The sequence below is a fragment of the Talpa occidentalis genome, unplaced genomic scaffold, assembly GCF_014898055.3.
Source record: "Talpa occidentalis isolate TD23 unplaced genomic scaffold, MPIMG_talOcc4v2.1 talOcc4.16, whole genome shotgun sequence".
Classification (NCBI taxonomy): Eukaryota; Metazoa; Chordata; class Mammalia; order Eulipotyphla; family Talpidae; genus Talpa; species Talpa occidentalis.
The window spans coordinates 11,983,123-12,001,101 of record NW_023601653.1 but is presented as its reverse complement, the minus strand read 5'-3'; the positions used below and the strand labels follow the sequence as shown (position 1 = coordinate 12,001,101).

Genomic DNA, 17,979 nt, shown 5'->3' with positions numbered 1-17,979 from the left:
CACATCAGGAGTAATCAAATTTCATCTTAACGATTAAATTACAGACATGCAATTATGTTTTCCAAACCTGTTTAGAAATTCAAAAGGTCCTTAGAAAACATCCTTAAACCAAAGCCCAAGTTGGCAAGTGAAACCGTTTACCTGCAAAAGCAAAACAAAGGGGGCTGCTCCCAATCCCTGTGGGCACATTGCGAAGTGGCACGCGATGTACCCCATCCCCATTGTCAGGCGCAAATTCTTTGTGACACTGGGAGACACCGCAGAACAAAAATACTATTAGAAATGCTTCAAAAGGAACATTTTTGGCTGCGATAGAGACTTTTGACATTATTTATTAGGTTCAAAACTGCTTGACAAAAGCCTAACAAAGGTTCTGTGGAAACCGGTACATCTGAGGCCCTCTCTGTTGTTCTGGGCAGGCATTGATTTGAGGATGGGCAGCGCTGGGGGAACAATTCCCTCGCAGCGGTGAATGTAAGTGAGCATTCACCCCCGGCCTGGGAGGGGCCTGTGAACTGAGCGTATGGAAACGCTGGGGTGGGCGGAGGGGGTGGAGAGCAAACCTTGGTTAACCTCTTGGAGGGGAGATGGTTGGGAGCACCGGCCAGCCGAGGAAGGGGCGCTTCTGCCAGATTGCTCTGGAAGGAGGCGGCTGCTACGGGCCCCCTTTTTGCCCCGGGCTGAGGATGCCTGCAGTGCATCTCCGGTGCCATGGCAACTGCGCCCCTTCGGATGGGACTTCTGGGTGTGCCCAGGCGCTGGCTCTGGAAATCTGGGTGTGCCCAAGCACCTACTTTGGCTGCCACCCTTTCCTCCAGCTTGGGCTCAGAGGAACTCCAGGAGAAGCTGCGAGGGGCTAATGGAATCTGGCTTCTCCTACATAGGCCAATGGCAGTGTAGGGTCTCGAGGTGGGACCTGGAAAGCAAAAAAAGGGTAGGAGTGGTCAGGAAGTGTACCAGGCGCAGCCCCCCAACTCCCAACCCCACCCTCAACCCCTAACCCCACCCCCACCCCACCAGGACTGACAGAAATCGCTCCTGGTTTCTCTCACTGGATGTCTGAGAAACCGACTTTTATGAGGCACAGAGAGAAAATCAACCCTTCCCTGATGTCATTCTCATGTGCTTCCCCATATTCCTTTATGAAAATAAAGTGCTTTCTAGTCTTTTCCTGTTGTTTGAAAGAACATCTCTCCCCCAAATAATTTTTTCAGGATTCTCATAAATTTTTTTCTGTTGAGAAAAACTGTTTGAAACTTCCAAAAAGAGGGAAATAGGATTGGTGACTAAAGTAGGTCAAATTTGGGAAACATTCGTGAATGGAAATTTTGTTTGCAAAAAGGGATCCAAATTCATTTAGGTTTACAACTGATGACCCAAAACCTCAGAGGGGATGACTTCATGAGCTTTATTAGAAATTTCAAGCCATTGAAAATTAAAACAATCAGTGAATTAAAATTTGGGTTTACACAACACATACCTGTACACTAACAATAGATTTGATTTTGACTTTCTTTACTCACCTAAACCATTTTGTCATGTGAAGACAAGTAATTATTTTACAATACTGTCAAAATACAGGTCACATAGATGCATGTGTATGTCATATATACATACAGTAGTGAAGTTTTTAACCTTACAAATTCTTCCTACACAAGTTAAAGTTTCATTCTTCAGTAGTGAATTAAGACCATTTACATTCCCTTAAGTCACTATCTACAAGTTTTAGTATTTTTTGAGGTAACATTGGTTTCCAACACTGTATTTGATTTAGAGGAACAGGTTCACACCTCCCCAGATGTATGTCACCTCACCACACCCACCATCAAACCACTCCTAGTCTTTCTATAAGTAAGTTTTGAAAGAGCTTTCAGATGTGTAAACTATTTGGAACTACCTACAGGATTATTCAAAAATTCCAAACCTGTAAAAGACTTAAAATGCACAGTAACTTCCTAAGAATGGGTGCAGCCAGGCCACATCTAGGACAATCAATTTAGTCGATCACATACTGCTCTTTGCCTGGTAGGTACTGGGTTCTCCCACTATAGTCTCACCAATCCAAAGTCAAGCAGTGAAAAAATTTTAGTGAATCTGATATAGCCAATGTGAGAATTATTACCTGGAGAATTATATCTCCAGGTAAATAAGAGCTTTCAGAGGGCCAAACACATTGCTTTGTGAAAACTAGATACTTAATAATTGTTGATTTGAATATCCAGATCTGGCAGATGACCCATTCATTGCCATCAATAATCAGTGCAAGAAGAAGATTCCATCAGAGAATATGGGTGTGGCTCTAGAATTTGGAACAACAAACTATGATAATAGACATAATATGCTGCCCTCTGTCTTAAGTCAAATAGGAATTCCTTCCCTGAAAGCAATTCAATAATATTGCATTTCATAACAAACTGTCTTCAAGGAGTAGGATGGTTCCTGCCCTAAAATTGCACAATCTCTATGGCTCTGAGATTCTGGATCTAAAGCATGGACAAACAGTTCCAAGCTCAGTGGGTGACACTGTGGATCAAATTTGAAGATGTATGTTGAGATTTTAGCCACTGCCTTAAGCATAATACTCGAAAAACAGTTAACCAACCAGCATGATCAGCATCCCATCATCAAGCCAATGTGCCAGAAATGAAGGAATCTCTAACTTAGCATCTTTGATAGAAAGTCTTCCAGCACCTACTTTACCATGTCTATCTACTATAAGTAGTACATTCCCTTCTGGTTCAAAGAAAGTTCTTTGTGTTGTTTCAAAATCTTTCTTCTATTGGTCAATCTCAACAAACTATATATACCTTTGGAATGAAAGCTACCCTCCAAATCATCTTTTGTTCTAATTGAGGTAACATTGGCTTACAACGCCATATATGATTTAGAGGTACAGGGTCATACACCTTCAGATATGTGTATGACCACACCATACCTACCACCAAGATACCCATAGCCCTTCAACATCATATATTGGGCATTCTCCACAATTTTTCCTACCCCTCCCACTCTGGTGACCTCAATTCTATAGTCAGGTTTCTCGGGTTTGCTATTCATTTGGTTTTGTCCTGTTTTGCTGCATACCACATGTAAGTGAAACCATCTGTTATTTGTATTTTCTCCATCTGACTTATTTTGTTTAGCATGATTCCCTCCAGTTTCATCCTTGTTGTTGCAAATGGCAAGAGTTCACCATTTTTATAGTTAAATAGTATTCCATTGTGTATACATATCACTTTTTTTGATCCACTTACTTTTAAATAAAAAAATTACCCTTTTAAAAAAAGGACTACATATCCTTCTTGTATACGACAATTGATAGAACATTTGTAATATGCATCCTTTCCTTACATTTTTCTCTCTGGAGCTTGAAAATTGACACCATAAACACAGCCACCATCATCATAGCCACATTCAGTCCCTACTATGTTTGAGAAACTATTTATATCAATCTTCTTTTCAATATAGTAATTGACATTAATTTGCAATTGAAAATACTAGTTTGAAACAACATTTAGGGAACTTGATCAAGGCTATTGGGCTGAAATGGGAGACTACCAGATCTCCTTGGTTCCAAAGCTCATCTCTTTGGGCCTATCTACTTACATTTTTTCATTCCTAATATTATACAATCTTGAGACACTACATAATATACCTTTAAAATGTGGATATTATCTACCTAAGAGTGTTATATGATGATTCATACAATGATATAAAATTATAAAATTGTTTAGCAGTGTCTAGCACACAGTGAGAATTTATAAATGAAAGATTAAAATGATAACGACAATAATCATCATGTCATTATTATTTGGTGCAACACCTGAATCATCAAATTGCTTGCTGTCAACTCAGACTTGTCCTTTCCTCCAGTACAGTACCTGGCAACAAGTAGATTTCCATTAAGGACTGATGAATGCAGTTCTTCTAGAACTTTCTAAAACAGGACCTGCCATGGAATCAATAACTTTGTTGTTTTTATTGTATTTTAAAATAAAATGTAACCAATTGAAAAGAGGGGGAAAAAAGAGTTAGGAACCACATGTGATACTTACTACTCAGGACAGACTTGCTCTTGGAATTGCTAGAAGAAGACTTGTTTGGAAATTTCTCCTGTCTGTTAATGTGTGTGCCTGCAGCTTCCAGATGCACTGGGTTTAGAGTGTGGGATGCAGTAGGCTTCCTTATCTTTTGCTTTTCCATAAATGTAGAGTTCCAGGCCTGTTTGACTGCTTCCCTGGCTCTCTTATTAACTTTCTGTGTAGCAGTGAAGGTCTGTGATTTCTCATCACATTCACTGGGTGGTGTAGGCGGGAGCTTCTCAACAGTTATGGCTTCTCCACAGCTTTCTTCTTCCAAAGAAGCTGCACTTACAGCGGGAGATCTGGGGACAATATAACGGCGAGTAGAAAGCAGTTTTCCATATGTCATAGGAGTCTGAAACCTTTCTGGAATGACTGTAAAAGGTAAACACATTAGTTTAAATGAATACACTGCATCAGTAACTACTATGAACAGTTATATGGAAACAAGTTCAACAATCTAGAGGAGATGGACAAATTCCTACAACTCTACAATCACCCAAAGCTAGATAAAGAAGAAATAGAACACCTAAACAGACCAATTACAATTAGCGAAATTGAAATGGTAATCAAAAACCTCCCCAAAAACAAAAGCCCAGGGCCTGATGGATTTACAAATGAATTCTACCAAACATTCAGAGACGAATTAGTGCCTATCCTTCACAAACTCTTCCAAAAAATTGAGAAGGAAGGGACAATACCAAACACGTTCTATGAAGCCAATATTACACTAATACCAAAACCGAATAAGGACAACACAAAAAAGGAAAACTACAGGCCAATCTCCCTAATGAACACTGATGCAAAAATCCTCAATAAAATTTTAGCTATCAGAATCCAACAATGTATCCATAAGATAATTCACCACGACCAAGTTGGATTCATTCCAGGGACACAAGGATGGTTTAACATCCGAAAATCAATCAACGTTATCCAACACATCAACAAAAAGAAATATAAAAACCATATGATAATATCAATAGATGCTGAGAAAGCTTTCGACAAAGTGCAACACCCATTCATGATAAAAGCCCTTGAAATTCTTGGGATACAAGGAACATACCTCAACATCATAAAGGCCATCTATGACAAGCCAACAGCCAGTATCATTCTCAATGGTGAAAAGCTGAAAGCAATTCCATTAAGATCTGGAACAAGACAAGGATGTCCACTCTCACCACTGCTTTTCAATATAATACTGGAAGTCCTAGCCAGAGCAATAAGACAAGAGAAAGACATCCAAGGAATCCAAATAGGAAAAGAAGAAGTCAAACTATCACTATTTGCAGATGATATGATAATATACATAGAGAACCCCAAAATCTCCACAGAAAAACTAATTCAACTCATCAGTCAGTTCAGTAAAGTGGCAGGATACAAAATCAACACGCAAAAGTCAGTAGCCTTCCTATACACAAACAACAAATGTGAAGAAGAAGAAATCAAAAAAACCATCCCTTTTATTATCAAAACAAAAAAAAATCAAATATTTGGAATAAATCTAACAAAAGAGGTAAAGGACCTATACAAAGAAAACTATAAAACACTGTTAAAAGAAATAGAAGAAGACACAAAGAAATGGAAAGACAACCCCTGCTCATGGATTGGAAGAATAAACATTATTAAAATGGCCATCCTACCAAAAGCAATATACAGATTCAATGCTATTCCAATCAAAATTTCAATGTCATTCTTCAAAGAAATAAACAATTATTGATGAAATTCATATGGAATCAAAAAAACCCCGAATAGCCAAAGCTCTCCTGAAAAAAAAAGAAGGGAATGGAGGCATCACACTCCCAGACTTCAGACTCTACTACAAAGCCATAATCATCAAAACTGCATGGTATTGGAACAAGAACAGACATACAGACCAATGGAATCTAAAAGAAAATCCAGAAATAAACCCACAGATTTATGGTCAACTAATCTTTGACAAAGGAGCAAAGACTATGCATTGGAGCAAAGAAAGTTTGTTCAATAAATGGTGCTGGGAAAACTGGTCGCTACATGCAAAAGAATGAAGCTTGACCACTACCTCACACCATACACAAAAATCAACTCAAAATGGATTAAAGAACTAGACATAAGACCTGAAACCATAAAAATATAGAAGAAATATAGGCGAAACACTACGGGATTTGCACATCAAAGACATCTTTACAGACACATCACCCAAAGCAGTGATAGTGAAGAGAAAGATAAACAGCTGGACTACATCAAATTAAAGAGCTTCTGCACAGCAAAAGAGACAATAACAAAAACAAAGAGAAACCCACCAACTGGGAGAACATTTTTGCACCCAACACTAATGATAAGGACTGATCACAAAAATCTGCAAAGAGCTGATGAGACTCAGCAACAACAAAGAAAATAATCCAGTCAAAAAATGGGCAGAAGAGCCAAAAAGAAACTTCTCTGAAGAGGAAATGCAAATGGCCAACAGCATATGAAAAGTTCAACATCACTTGTCATCAGGGAATGCAAATCAAAACTACCATGAGATACCATCTCACACCAGTGAGAATGGCACATATTAAAAAAACTAGCAACAACAAATGTTGGCGAGGGTGTGGAGAAAAAGGAACTCTTGTGCACTGTTGGTGGAGTGCAAACTGGTCCAACCACTATGGAGAGCTGTGTGGAGATTTCTGGACCTACTAAACATAGAGCTTCCATATGATCCAGCAATTCCACTCCTAGGTATTTACCCAAAGGACACAGAAACATCAATTCCAAAGAGCACCTGCACCCCTATGTTTATAGCAGCACTGTTTATATAGCTAAGCTTTGGAAACAACCCAAATGCCCAAAAATAGATGACTGGATCAAGAAGATGTGGTACATATATACCATGGAATATTACTCAGCATTCAAAAAAGATAAACACATGCAATTTGCAGCAACATGGATGGCGCTGGAAGGGATCATGCTCAGCGAAATAAGCCAAAAAGAAAAAGAAAAATACCGGATGGTCTCACTCATAGCAGGAATCTAGAAAACTTAAATAAGGGACCAGGAAAATGAATATAAGAAAGTGAAAATCAAAATCAACAAAAAACTATGAACCAGAGACACTTTTTTGGGGGTGGGGGGCGGGGGGGAGGATTGGGGTCAGAATGGGGCGTTGCAATTGTATGGGGGAATATAAAAATAAAATTTAATATTTAAAAAAAAAAAAAAAAAAAGAAAGTGAAAATCAAAATCAACAAAAAACTATGAACCAGAGACACTTTTTGGGGGGTGGGGGGTGGGAAGGGAAGGATTGGGGTCAGAATGGGGCTTTTGCAATTGTATGGGGGAATATAAAAATAAAATTTATTATTTAAAAAATAAATAAATAAATAAATAAATACACTGCAAATCATGTATTAAATTGTCAGGAAGGTTGAAATTAGCCATATATGGGTTTTTGTTTGTTTCATGCTTATATCCTGAGTAAACATAAATGACAAAGCCAGAGTCCTCCGTACCTGAGAGGGGAAAGAGGAGAAGGGAAAAGTGTGGAAGTCTAAGAATGATTTTATTGAGTTCAAGCTATGCAGCAGACCCTGTGTAAGGTCCCAGACATCTTGGTCATTTAGTGCTCACAAGAGTTATATCTAACATATACTATTAGTACTTCTATTTAATATGTCAGAAAGCTAGCCCAAATGTTTAGATGGAAGTGTATTCTCCCAAAGGAAATGTTGAAGCCCTAACCCTTTGTACCTGTGACTGTGACTTTGTTTGGAAATAGGACCTTTGCAGAGATGATCAAGTTAAGAGGAAAGCCTTAGGGTGGGGTCTCAATCCAATAGGGATCTTTATAAGAAGAAAAAAACAGATTCACAGCAATAATGCCATGTGATGACTGAAGACTGACTGGAGTGAGAGATCTACAAGCCAGGGTGCTCCAAGGATGGACGTAGATACTGGGACCTGGGAGAAAGGCGTGGAGTGGATTGTCCCTCAGAACCTCAATAAAGAGCCATTCTTGCTGATCCCTGGATTACTGATTTCTGGCCTCAGGAGTCGTGAGAAAGTCAATTTTATTCTAAGCCATCCAGTGTGAGGTTCTTTGGGACAGTAGTCCCAGGAAACTAATAAACCCACAATAGATCCAATTATATATGTTATCACAAAGGAATTATTAACAGCAACCTTTTTCACTAAAAAAAAAAAATCATATTTGGAAGAGGAAAAAACAAGGAGGTGGGAAGGTGTGGAATGGAAAGGACAAGGGAGTTGATTCCCTGAGTTCTATGTGATAGAAAACCTGGCAGGGTACAGAGGCTCTTAACAAGATTCATATTGCCTGTGCTCCAGCTGCCATCAAGGGGCGAAGAGGTACCTGGACACCCTTCTCCTGAATCACAGCCTCATCTGCAGATGGGGGGATCAAGGGAAACCACAAATAACATAAATGAGAGAAGGGACCAAGTTGGGATACCCAAAGATGTGTCGCACCAGAAGAGGCAAGCCACTGGCCAGATCTTCTCTTACTGAGATAAAGGAACGTGGACCCTGTATAGAAAGATTTTTCTGAATTTCAGGAGAAGCAGAAACATATTTTATTATAAAACATATTTTATAATATGTTTATATTTATAAACATCTGATTTTTAAATGTTGGTGACACTTGATTGAAAAAAAAAAATGGCATGAGCAACACAAAATACACCTGCTCTCTGAATCACCACTTTATGTCTTTGGTCTATGACCAGTCTATAAAAGCCTCACCATCACTTACCATCTCTTTTCACATCAGGTTTCCCTAAGGACATGATTTTATAAATATTCAGTGTGGAACTGTGGAAAACTGCATTTGCAAACCCTGTACATAAGCAGATTGTAAAGTTCTACAAGTCTTATCTACCTTCAACACTTTAACATTGAACTTTTTCTTTTCATTTTAATTGGTTGATCCATTTCATCTTAAAGTTCAGAATTTGAAATGGTAGACAAGTTTATCAGCCTTTTCCAAGTGAAAAGAAATGGCTAGAATCTTTCAAAACGGTAGCTCTGGGACTCAATCCCAGAGGAAAATCTTTAACTCCAGAACCAATGACATTTGATCTGCCTCCATTCTGGGGATCAAGAGCAGAATGAGAGGAATCAAGACATTTTATTCACCTTCATAGCCTAGAAGTTATTGGTTGAAAGAGTCTTAAAAGTCATATGAGAATGTCCCCCCCAAAACCATCACCCACCTCTGTTTACATACCACAGGAAGCCTGAGTCTTATTATCGCTCTATCAAAAATAATACTGCTTATCAGAAGAGCAAATAGGTAACTAACATTCTAGAAACTTTGCAATGTAATAAAAATATTGTATAATTTTATCTGTCTATACATTTGATAAATGTATCTATATAATGTTATATACAGCACATATTATAATTAATTATATTTATAATGAATAATATTTTATATATATAGCACCCTTCCATGGATGCTCTTCAGCATTATATTATCACCTTCTCCAGGTCACCTCATCACCCTCCAATCTCCCCTTCTGCAGGCCCTTGGGGAAAACCATTTCACTTCTCTTTCCTGGAAATTACATCCACTTTGTTCAGAATCCCATATCACCCAAGTGCCTGTTCCCTACCAAGAATGGCAAGCCAGTGTCATCTCAACACCAGTAATCCAAACTTGGTCATCACATCAACTTTTTAAGAAGAATTCTAGGACTGTGTCTTGATTCATGGGAAATTACAGATTCTACTAAGGATGTGGGAGAACAAAGTGGCCACAAGGTGCAGTCATTTCCAGTCTAGACACTAAGTTCATTTCAGCCTTGATACTGCACAGAGTGCTGGCCCCTATCTTCTGAGTGAGGGATGTTCCTTCCTGATATGTCTCAGCAACTTTCTTCTTTGAGTAAAGGTGCACAGGGCTCTTGCCATGCATCAGAAAGTAACTACAGAGCATTCCGAGGACTCCATCCATATCCCATGACACCAAATCTTCCCCCCATCAGCTATTTTCAGTTGCACAGAAAATCTCCAACCAGGGGACAAAGGTGTACAATGGAATGTTCTGGGTTTAAATCTCTGGGCTAGACCTCAAATTACTTCAAAGCATGAGGTATAATTTAAAAAGCATTAGTGTGAGAGTCAGTGCATTTGGTTTCTAGGGGATGAAGGTCTCTAGGCCTTGGTTTCTTATCTATAGAAAAATTCGAATGACCTCTAAACTGTCCTCTAGCCCTTCTGTGACTATCTGAGTTTTTAGTAAGCTACATTGAAATTTTTTTTCTTAAATTTCTTTATTTAATTTTGAAACTAATTTGCTATATGAAATTGCTATATTGTAGGAAAATCATGATCAAATGTAGGTGATCTTATACATTACAACTTAATATCATACTTACTAGAGTATGCATGACATATACACATAATTTAAAGAAAACAAATAGCCACAGAGCCACTTAATTTCATTATGTAAATACCCACAATGTAGTCATCCATTCTCTTTTCAATGGGCATAGGGGTGAGTCCAGTTTTGTTTTGTTTTTACTATTACAAACAAGATTGCTATGAACATTCTTGTACTTTTCCTTGTCTGCATGTACTCTGATTTCTCTGGAAGCTATAGGGTATGCATATCTTCCAGCTTATTATACAATAACTATCAACTCCCAGAGCATTTGTACTCATTTACACGCCTATCATTAGTCTACAAGACTTAGCGTTAGTCCACATCCTTGCCAACACTTGCTAGTACTTGATTTTGTTTTTCAATTTTTGCCTTTCTGGTGAGTATAAAACTGTAGTGCGCCGTGGTTTTAATTTGTATTTTCCTGGTAAATAATGAGCTTGAACATCTCTCCTCCCACCAGATCTTTAATCTGAATTTGCTTACAAGCTATATAATTGTGGGTTGAGTTTCAGCCTCTTTCTTTTTTTCTGCCCTGCATATTCTAACCAGCTGGTGAATGGTGACACAGCCCTGGAAGACACAGTGGGGAGCACGTGGATAATCCACAAAGTCGATAATCTGCCTTTAAATAAATAACCAGGAGTTGACCCTTGGGGATTGTGCTCACACAATTCAACTGCCATGACCCAGTGTAATATTTCATGTCTTGCTATAACTCTCGCCAAACACTATTTTGCATGCAACTAAGTACTCGGGCAATTCTTTCATCTGAATGATTAGCTTATTTCAATCATAGTTTGCTTGAGACACAAAAGGTTTGTGCTACCTGCCTGTAATATCATTCCAGGTGGCTGGCCACCTTAGCCTTCTTAGATGAAGTAGGTTTCACATTTCTCACCCTTCCCCCTTCTGAATGTGCAGTTTCTCAATGACCATTTTAAAATGTGATAGTAAGATTGGAAAACCCTTTAAATCACATCATTCAGTAGCATATATTCCGAAAAGCAACCCTTCATTATATTTCTCCTATAGGAAATAAGCAAAAGCATTTTCCCCTCCAGTGAGAGAAAGCAACAGGAATGATGAACTTTCTTAAAGAATTTTGTGAATACTTGATTGTGGTTAATAAAATTCTGTGCATAACTCACACATAGAATCAAGAACAATTGAAAAAGGAACCCAGGCTACCCTCACCCCTAGCCTTTGTCGACGGGATCCCCAGAGACCTATGTAGATATTATTTTGAAATTTAGAGCTTCAACTTGTATGAACATGAATGCCCATGCTGAGATTTTGCGTGCCTCTGTGAAACAGCAAAAAGAACCCGACAGACCCCATTCTTGCATTAAAGCAACACACTGTGGAAAGCCTGAAAATAAACCATCTATGCTTGATTAATTAGGTTTGTAAGTATTGTTTCAGAACCAAACAATATTTCTAAAGATTTCAATAGTTCAAAGATTGCCCTATGGCCGTCTGGCCAATACATCTTCTAACACACGCAGTTTACAAGCATTTTTCTTCCCAATATGCTGTCTTTGGTTGGTGCGACATTGTTTGAGTGCAAGGCTGTTTGGGTCATAGTGGTTTTCTCCCCTGCACAGCAGTGGTGCTGAGCATAGCACTTCAACCATACATCTTCCATGTCATTTCCATCAAAGGCACATGATACTCCTGGTGACCAATCAGGAGTGGGCCAGCATCCTAACAGAGGGCATATTAGCAAACCAAGCTTTCTTAATGACAACCATTGTTCAAGACCAACAAAAGGGAGGTCCTGAATATTAACATGTGGCCTAGTGTGAAGGTCACCAGTATGGCACATCCATCATATTTCACAACCAAGAAAGAGAACTTTATAAGTTCTGTCAGAACCTACTGTTGTCCAAATGTATTAGGCTGACAGCTGACACCAACAAGGCAAATGATCTTGAGTGATGATCCCCTCTTTTAACAAATATCCTTTCACTTCTTTGAAACAGAAAGGACATTATTGTGAGAGGTGGTGTTTAAGGAATATACCTCGAAGCCACATGAGGCAGGGGTTAGAATAACCAGGCAACTCAATTAAAATATTAATTTAATAACATGTAATCATTAGCCCAAATGGCATCTCCTTCTAACAGGCACAACTTCCCACATTGAAAAGATAAATCGCAAATTTAACATCTCAGAGTTTTGAGGGGTCTTCCTCAGGGTAGAGAGTAAGCAGCCCATGAAAATTCCCTCAATAATTTTCAGAATTATGAATTATGAATACAATTAGTACATTTCCAAGGCCTGGGTTTATTGACAGCACTGCCAATACCACCAATACATACTCTATTATCTTGGTTAAAAATCTATGTAAAGTGAGGGAGGATAGCAAAATGGAATAGCACTAAATGGTGTCCCATGCATTTAATATTAAGCCTAAGAACAGATAACAAACTTTCTTACTTAACAATCTTGATTAGGGCCAGTTCTATATTCAATGTTAAAGACATGGGGTTCTGGTTATGAAACACCATCTTTCTATTTCTATACTATCCTAAAAGAATATAAGTAAGAGTGAAATTAATAAATGAGCTGGCACTAAGCTCTCTTACTTGATGCCCACATTCAGACATTTCTTTCTAACTTGAATAGGTCCCACAGTCCTTGTTCCTCTAACCAATTTCTACTCATCCTTCAGTTATTTTTCCTAGCCCCTGAACTGCTATATCCTCCTGAATGTTCTCATAGCTTCTTAGACTTGCTTTAACATAATACCCAACACTTGAAATTGCTTATTGAATTATCTTATCTTCAAAATTGCTCCAAACTGTGAGAAGAGAGCCAAGATATATCTCTTTCATCAATGCAGGCACTCCATAAACATTTGTAACTTTCAATAATAAAAAGTAGGTTCAAGTTCTAATCTATCACCTCTTATACAAGTTCTTGTTAAATGGAAGGAAATCTCACATACATGAAAGAGTGAACATTAGAACAATTTGCCTTTATTATACTATGGGGAAGATACCAAGCAACTATACCACCAATACTTACTCTATTATCTCAGCATACATATATATATATTTAGATATATATATTATAGATTATATATATATTTCATATATTATATATATTCCGATAGATATATATTCAGATAGATATATATTCAGATAGATATATATTCAGATAGATATTTATATATTCAGATAAGTGTTAGAAGGAAGTAAACAGTAAACTTCCCAACTGCCCTTCGGAAAGGGCATTTGCCAAGAAAAATAATTATAATCTATCAGGGACAAAGTCACCCAAAATAATGGTGTTTCAAAATACTTAGTCACTTACTTTAACACTGAGCCCTCCTTCTTACTTCTACATTTACTCTACTTGGAATGTTGTCTGTTTAATCCTATAGGTTTTCAAGGTCCATTCTGGGTGAATACTGCTGATTTTATGAAATCTTCCCCTCCTGCTCATGCTCATGTTCTCCCTATATTGTCACATTAACATATAAAAGTAACCATTCTAAGCATTTAAGCAAATTCTAAACAAAAAAATCTCTGTTGGCAATGCTTTCTTGGACTTACATAGTAATTATGTTTTATTCTGTGTGCTCAGACACATAGATCAGGCCAATGATTCAGACTCCAAGTGGTCTACATAAGAGCTTTCTTCTAAGATATTTTTTCCTTTTCTCAAGCTATAATGATAAAATCATTCACGATGGTACCCCATTCCCTGCCACAGTTGAATGGTTCAGGTTAGTGCAATTGACCCAAGCTTAAATAATCAGACTCTTTCAATGGATTTTCCTCTTAGGACCTCAGACATTACTGAAGATGCTACTCTGAGGAAATAAAGATAATATGCAGGAAGAGTGAGAGGCATAAGATGGAGTGTACTCAGGATTCCATTGTTTCCTAGGAGTTCTTATGTTCCCTGGTCCAGAATCGTCCCTGAGGCCCAATTCACCCAAAATTCCATTTATATTAGATACATAAAACATGTCTCTCTTGACCAATGTAATTCAGGTTGATTTCCATGACACATAAAGTGTCTAATACAGTGTCTAGCACCCCATAAGTATGCATGTCCATTAGCGCGCCTCCATCTCTTTCCACCACCACCCCCAAATTCTGGTCTTTATCTGCCATACTACTCCTACATACTATAGGGATTCCTGAAGCTGAATTCTACAACTTCTCTTTCTAACTCAGGGCAGTCCCTAATCCTCTCTGCCTCTGTTTCCCATCAAAAAGAAAGACAGAAACAGTTATTATGTTCATGTAACAAAAAGGAAATTAATGGTTGATTAGATGCCTGTTCAACACACTGAGGATGAAAACCAGTCTTCATGGTGAATTATTGAATTAGGGGGCCAACTTACAGTGAGGCTGTGTCTATACAAAGCCAAACAGCCAGTCAATTCAGCCAAAAAATAAGTACAGTTTAGCAACAGGAAAAATGAAATTAGTTGGTCAGGACTATGCAGACAAAACCCAATGAAGAAATGAATGGTAACACAATAGCACAGTAATAGTCCTGGCAGAGTTTATAAACGTAAAGTAGTAGGTAAGTAAAAGTGAGAGTTTTGAAAATCACTGTCAGAAAAACAGAAATCCTATTGAACATCCCAAAATAGATCCATTAATGTTGTGTGGAGTTAAACATTCCACTCTTCCCTCTTATACTCTATTTCCTTTTTCAGAATTCCAAATTAAGATGGAAATTAAGAAAAAAACAAACCAGTATCCAAAGATAGGATAGATTCCAGGGCAGGGTATTAAAAAGAACTGCTCTCCTTTGGTAAGTCTATCTATGACACTTTATGATACAATCATTTAACATGATGTGGTGCATTAAATATTATCTTCATTTTCTACTGGGCTAAAAGTATATAGAAATTCATATTACCTATGGACAATTCTCAGTACCAAAATCCATTTGCTGTTTGCCCTGATATTCTCACCTCCTCTCTAAAACTATGTCACAATTTTTTTGTTGGCTTTTTAGGAAGCAGTTGTTGACTAGCATTAAGAGCGTATATTAACTGTGCCTCTGGGGCATGTCATCTTCATGTCTGTACCATTTCTAGATTGTTTCAATGATTAGCACCACAATATTACTATGCTATAATATTTATAGCCCATGAACTCCAAAGAGGTTCTAAAACTGCATTAAGTTTTCATAACTACTGACTCATAAATATTTCATAACTATTGACTATGAAGTAGTGTAGGAGGAGAGCTGATAATAACTTAGGAATAATTTATTGCTTCATTAAGAATGAAATATAATTAAAATTACAGATCTTAGTAAATAACTTATCAATTGAACTCTCCCACCCCCCAACCCTAAAAGAACTGGCTCCAGGCCTTATACAAAGGATGCATTCTTTATTTTTTTTAATTTTTTTAATTTAAATTTTATTTTTATATTCCCCATACAATTACAACCCAAAGGATGAATTCTTCAAGACCCATTGGAAAGGACACTTCTGTTAACTTGAGTCCTGAAGCCCAGGAATGAACATTTGCAGCTGCAACATGAACTGCTTTCTGTTACCTTAAATACGGCTCGGCCATATGGAGCATTTCTGAGGACCTTCTATTTTAAAACATTCTGTTCGTATTTGATGCTTTTCCATATGTCTCATCCTTATTTCAGAGTTTCTATTCATTTCCATAAAAATAAGATCTTTGTTTTATGAGAGTTCATTTTTCTCTCTCCCCTCATCCCTATTGTGGCCACGAACCTCTACTTGGGTTATTACAGCCACTCTAGGACCAGCTGATTGTGGCCAGATGAATAGAGAATTATTTGGAAGAAAAACAGCAGCAGATGATGATCCAGGGGGCCGCAGAGCTCCTGATTTTCTTTGCTCATTCCAACCGACCCAGTGTGGAGGATAATTAACCTGACATGGGTGTTGAACAGCTTTAAAGTGAACAAAATGTTGACAGAAATCACCCCTGAAACCCTGAAGGAAGGGCTGAAGGAAGATATAATTTGGTTAACTAAAAATTAACCAAAATGTGCTTTCTGAAAAAGGGAGCTCCCTATAGTTTGGGGTTGACTTCGAGCAATTATCCAAGCAAAACAGTCGGTGCCTGTGTTGGTGACAAAATAGTGTTTGCATAAAGTAGAGGGGGAAGACAAATATGCATGAAAATTAAATTTAGGCCTCTGGGACTCTCCTTTTGGGGCCATAGAAGAGCTGATTACATGTTCACAGCTGGAACTGGTGTTGGCAGGCAGGCCTTATTCATGGGCAGAGGGAGGGACTTCCCTCTTGGAGCAACACTCTTGTGGCAAAGCAAGAACGACAGCATTAAATGCATCTGACGTTTGCAGACCTCAAGCCCCATGCCCCCGACCTCCTTGGACCTGGCATCCAACTGGAGTTATCTCTACTGGGAAATCATTATGTGACTCAAAATGTATGTGTCTGCCCAAGCACAAGTAGCTTCTCACCTCTTGCTCTCTTCCATCCAAACTGCTGTTCACAACTTTTGCATTTAGACAGTAGCAAGTATAGTCAAGAGAATAGCTCATGCTCGGGCCAACAGGAAAAGTGGGGCCTTGCAACGTCAAGGCTGAAGGTCATAAGATGATGAAGCTGTGTCGGAACCATTGGGTACTTTTGTGGGCAAAAGTGTATGTTTTAAGAGCATTTGACGATGGTCCTGTTGGAATGGTCTCTTGGCATTGTGGTGGTTGATTACAAAGGGGCCCTAACACCTCCCTTCCTCTGCAATGTGACCTTGCCCCATCTCAAGATAGACTGCATGTCTTTATCCTTAACCTTTACCCCTTAACCTGGGCTGGCCTTGTGGATTGTCATGACCAACAGAATGTGGTGGAAGAAATAGGGAGGGCTCCCTAGGACAATTTAAAACATGTAGGATGAGTAGAAGTGAGCGTGAATTTGTTCTGTGTGAGTCCATCTTCCAGTATGACAAACATTTAGTACCTCAGGAAAGGAAGGTGGACCTTATCTATATTTCCTGAACATTTTTACATTGAAAACAATTATTGAGCACCTACTGTGTACTAGGTACTGTGCCAAATACTAACAATACAAAGATAACAACAGCATAGTTGCTGCCCTTCAGAATATCCTGACCTGGTGAGGTAGGAAAGATGCAGAGCAGATTGTAAACTGATGGTTAGTGAGGCACATGTGCACATGCATGGGCTCATGTGGAGGTTGTTTTTCTTTGATTTTTTATTATTACTTCATATATTTTTTTACATCAGTCTTCATTTTTGTGCCATGTATGCTTTCTCATCTCGGGTATAGTCCCCGTGGAATTCCCACCACCTATTCATCCGTGTACCATCACCATAGTCCCTTGTATTCTTCCCACTTGTTTTGACCCAACTCACACATGAAGGTTCTTATTTCTGCTCTTTTCATAATGCAGGGATCTACATTCATGTGTAAGAATTGTTAAGGTCTTTAGTTTGTCAGTTCACTTCTCAATGGTTACTAAGATAGTCCAAAAGAGACTAAATGATGCCATTACTCTTTACAAAACACAAAGATCTTTAGTT

The 17,979-nt window shown here is 38.3% G+C and overlaps 1 protein-coding gene across 1 annotated transcript in view; it reads right to left on the bottom strand.

The window, feature by feature from the left end:
- Positions 1-312: 312 nt before the first annotated feature.
- The window catches only part of CUNH12orf42 (chromosome unknown C12orf42 homolog), a 97,260-nt gene continuing 79,593 nt past the window's right edge, over positions 313-17,979 (bottom strand). The window contains 3 exon segments of the mRNA XM_037515228.2: positions 313-542; positions 544-916; positions 4,056-4,457. Of these exon segments, the coding sequence (XP_037371125.2) occupies positions 362-542; positions 544-916; positions 4,056-4,457 (956 nt within the window). The 3' untranslated portion in view covers positions 313-361.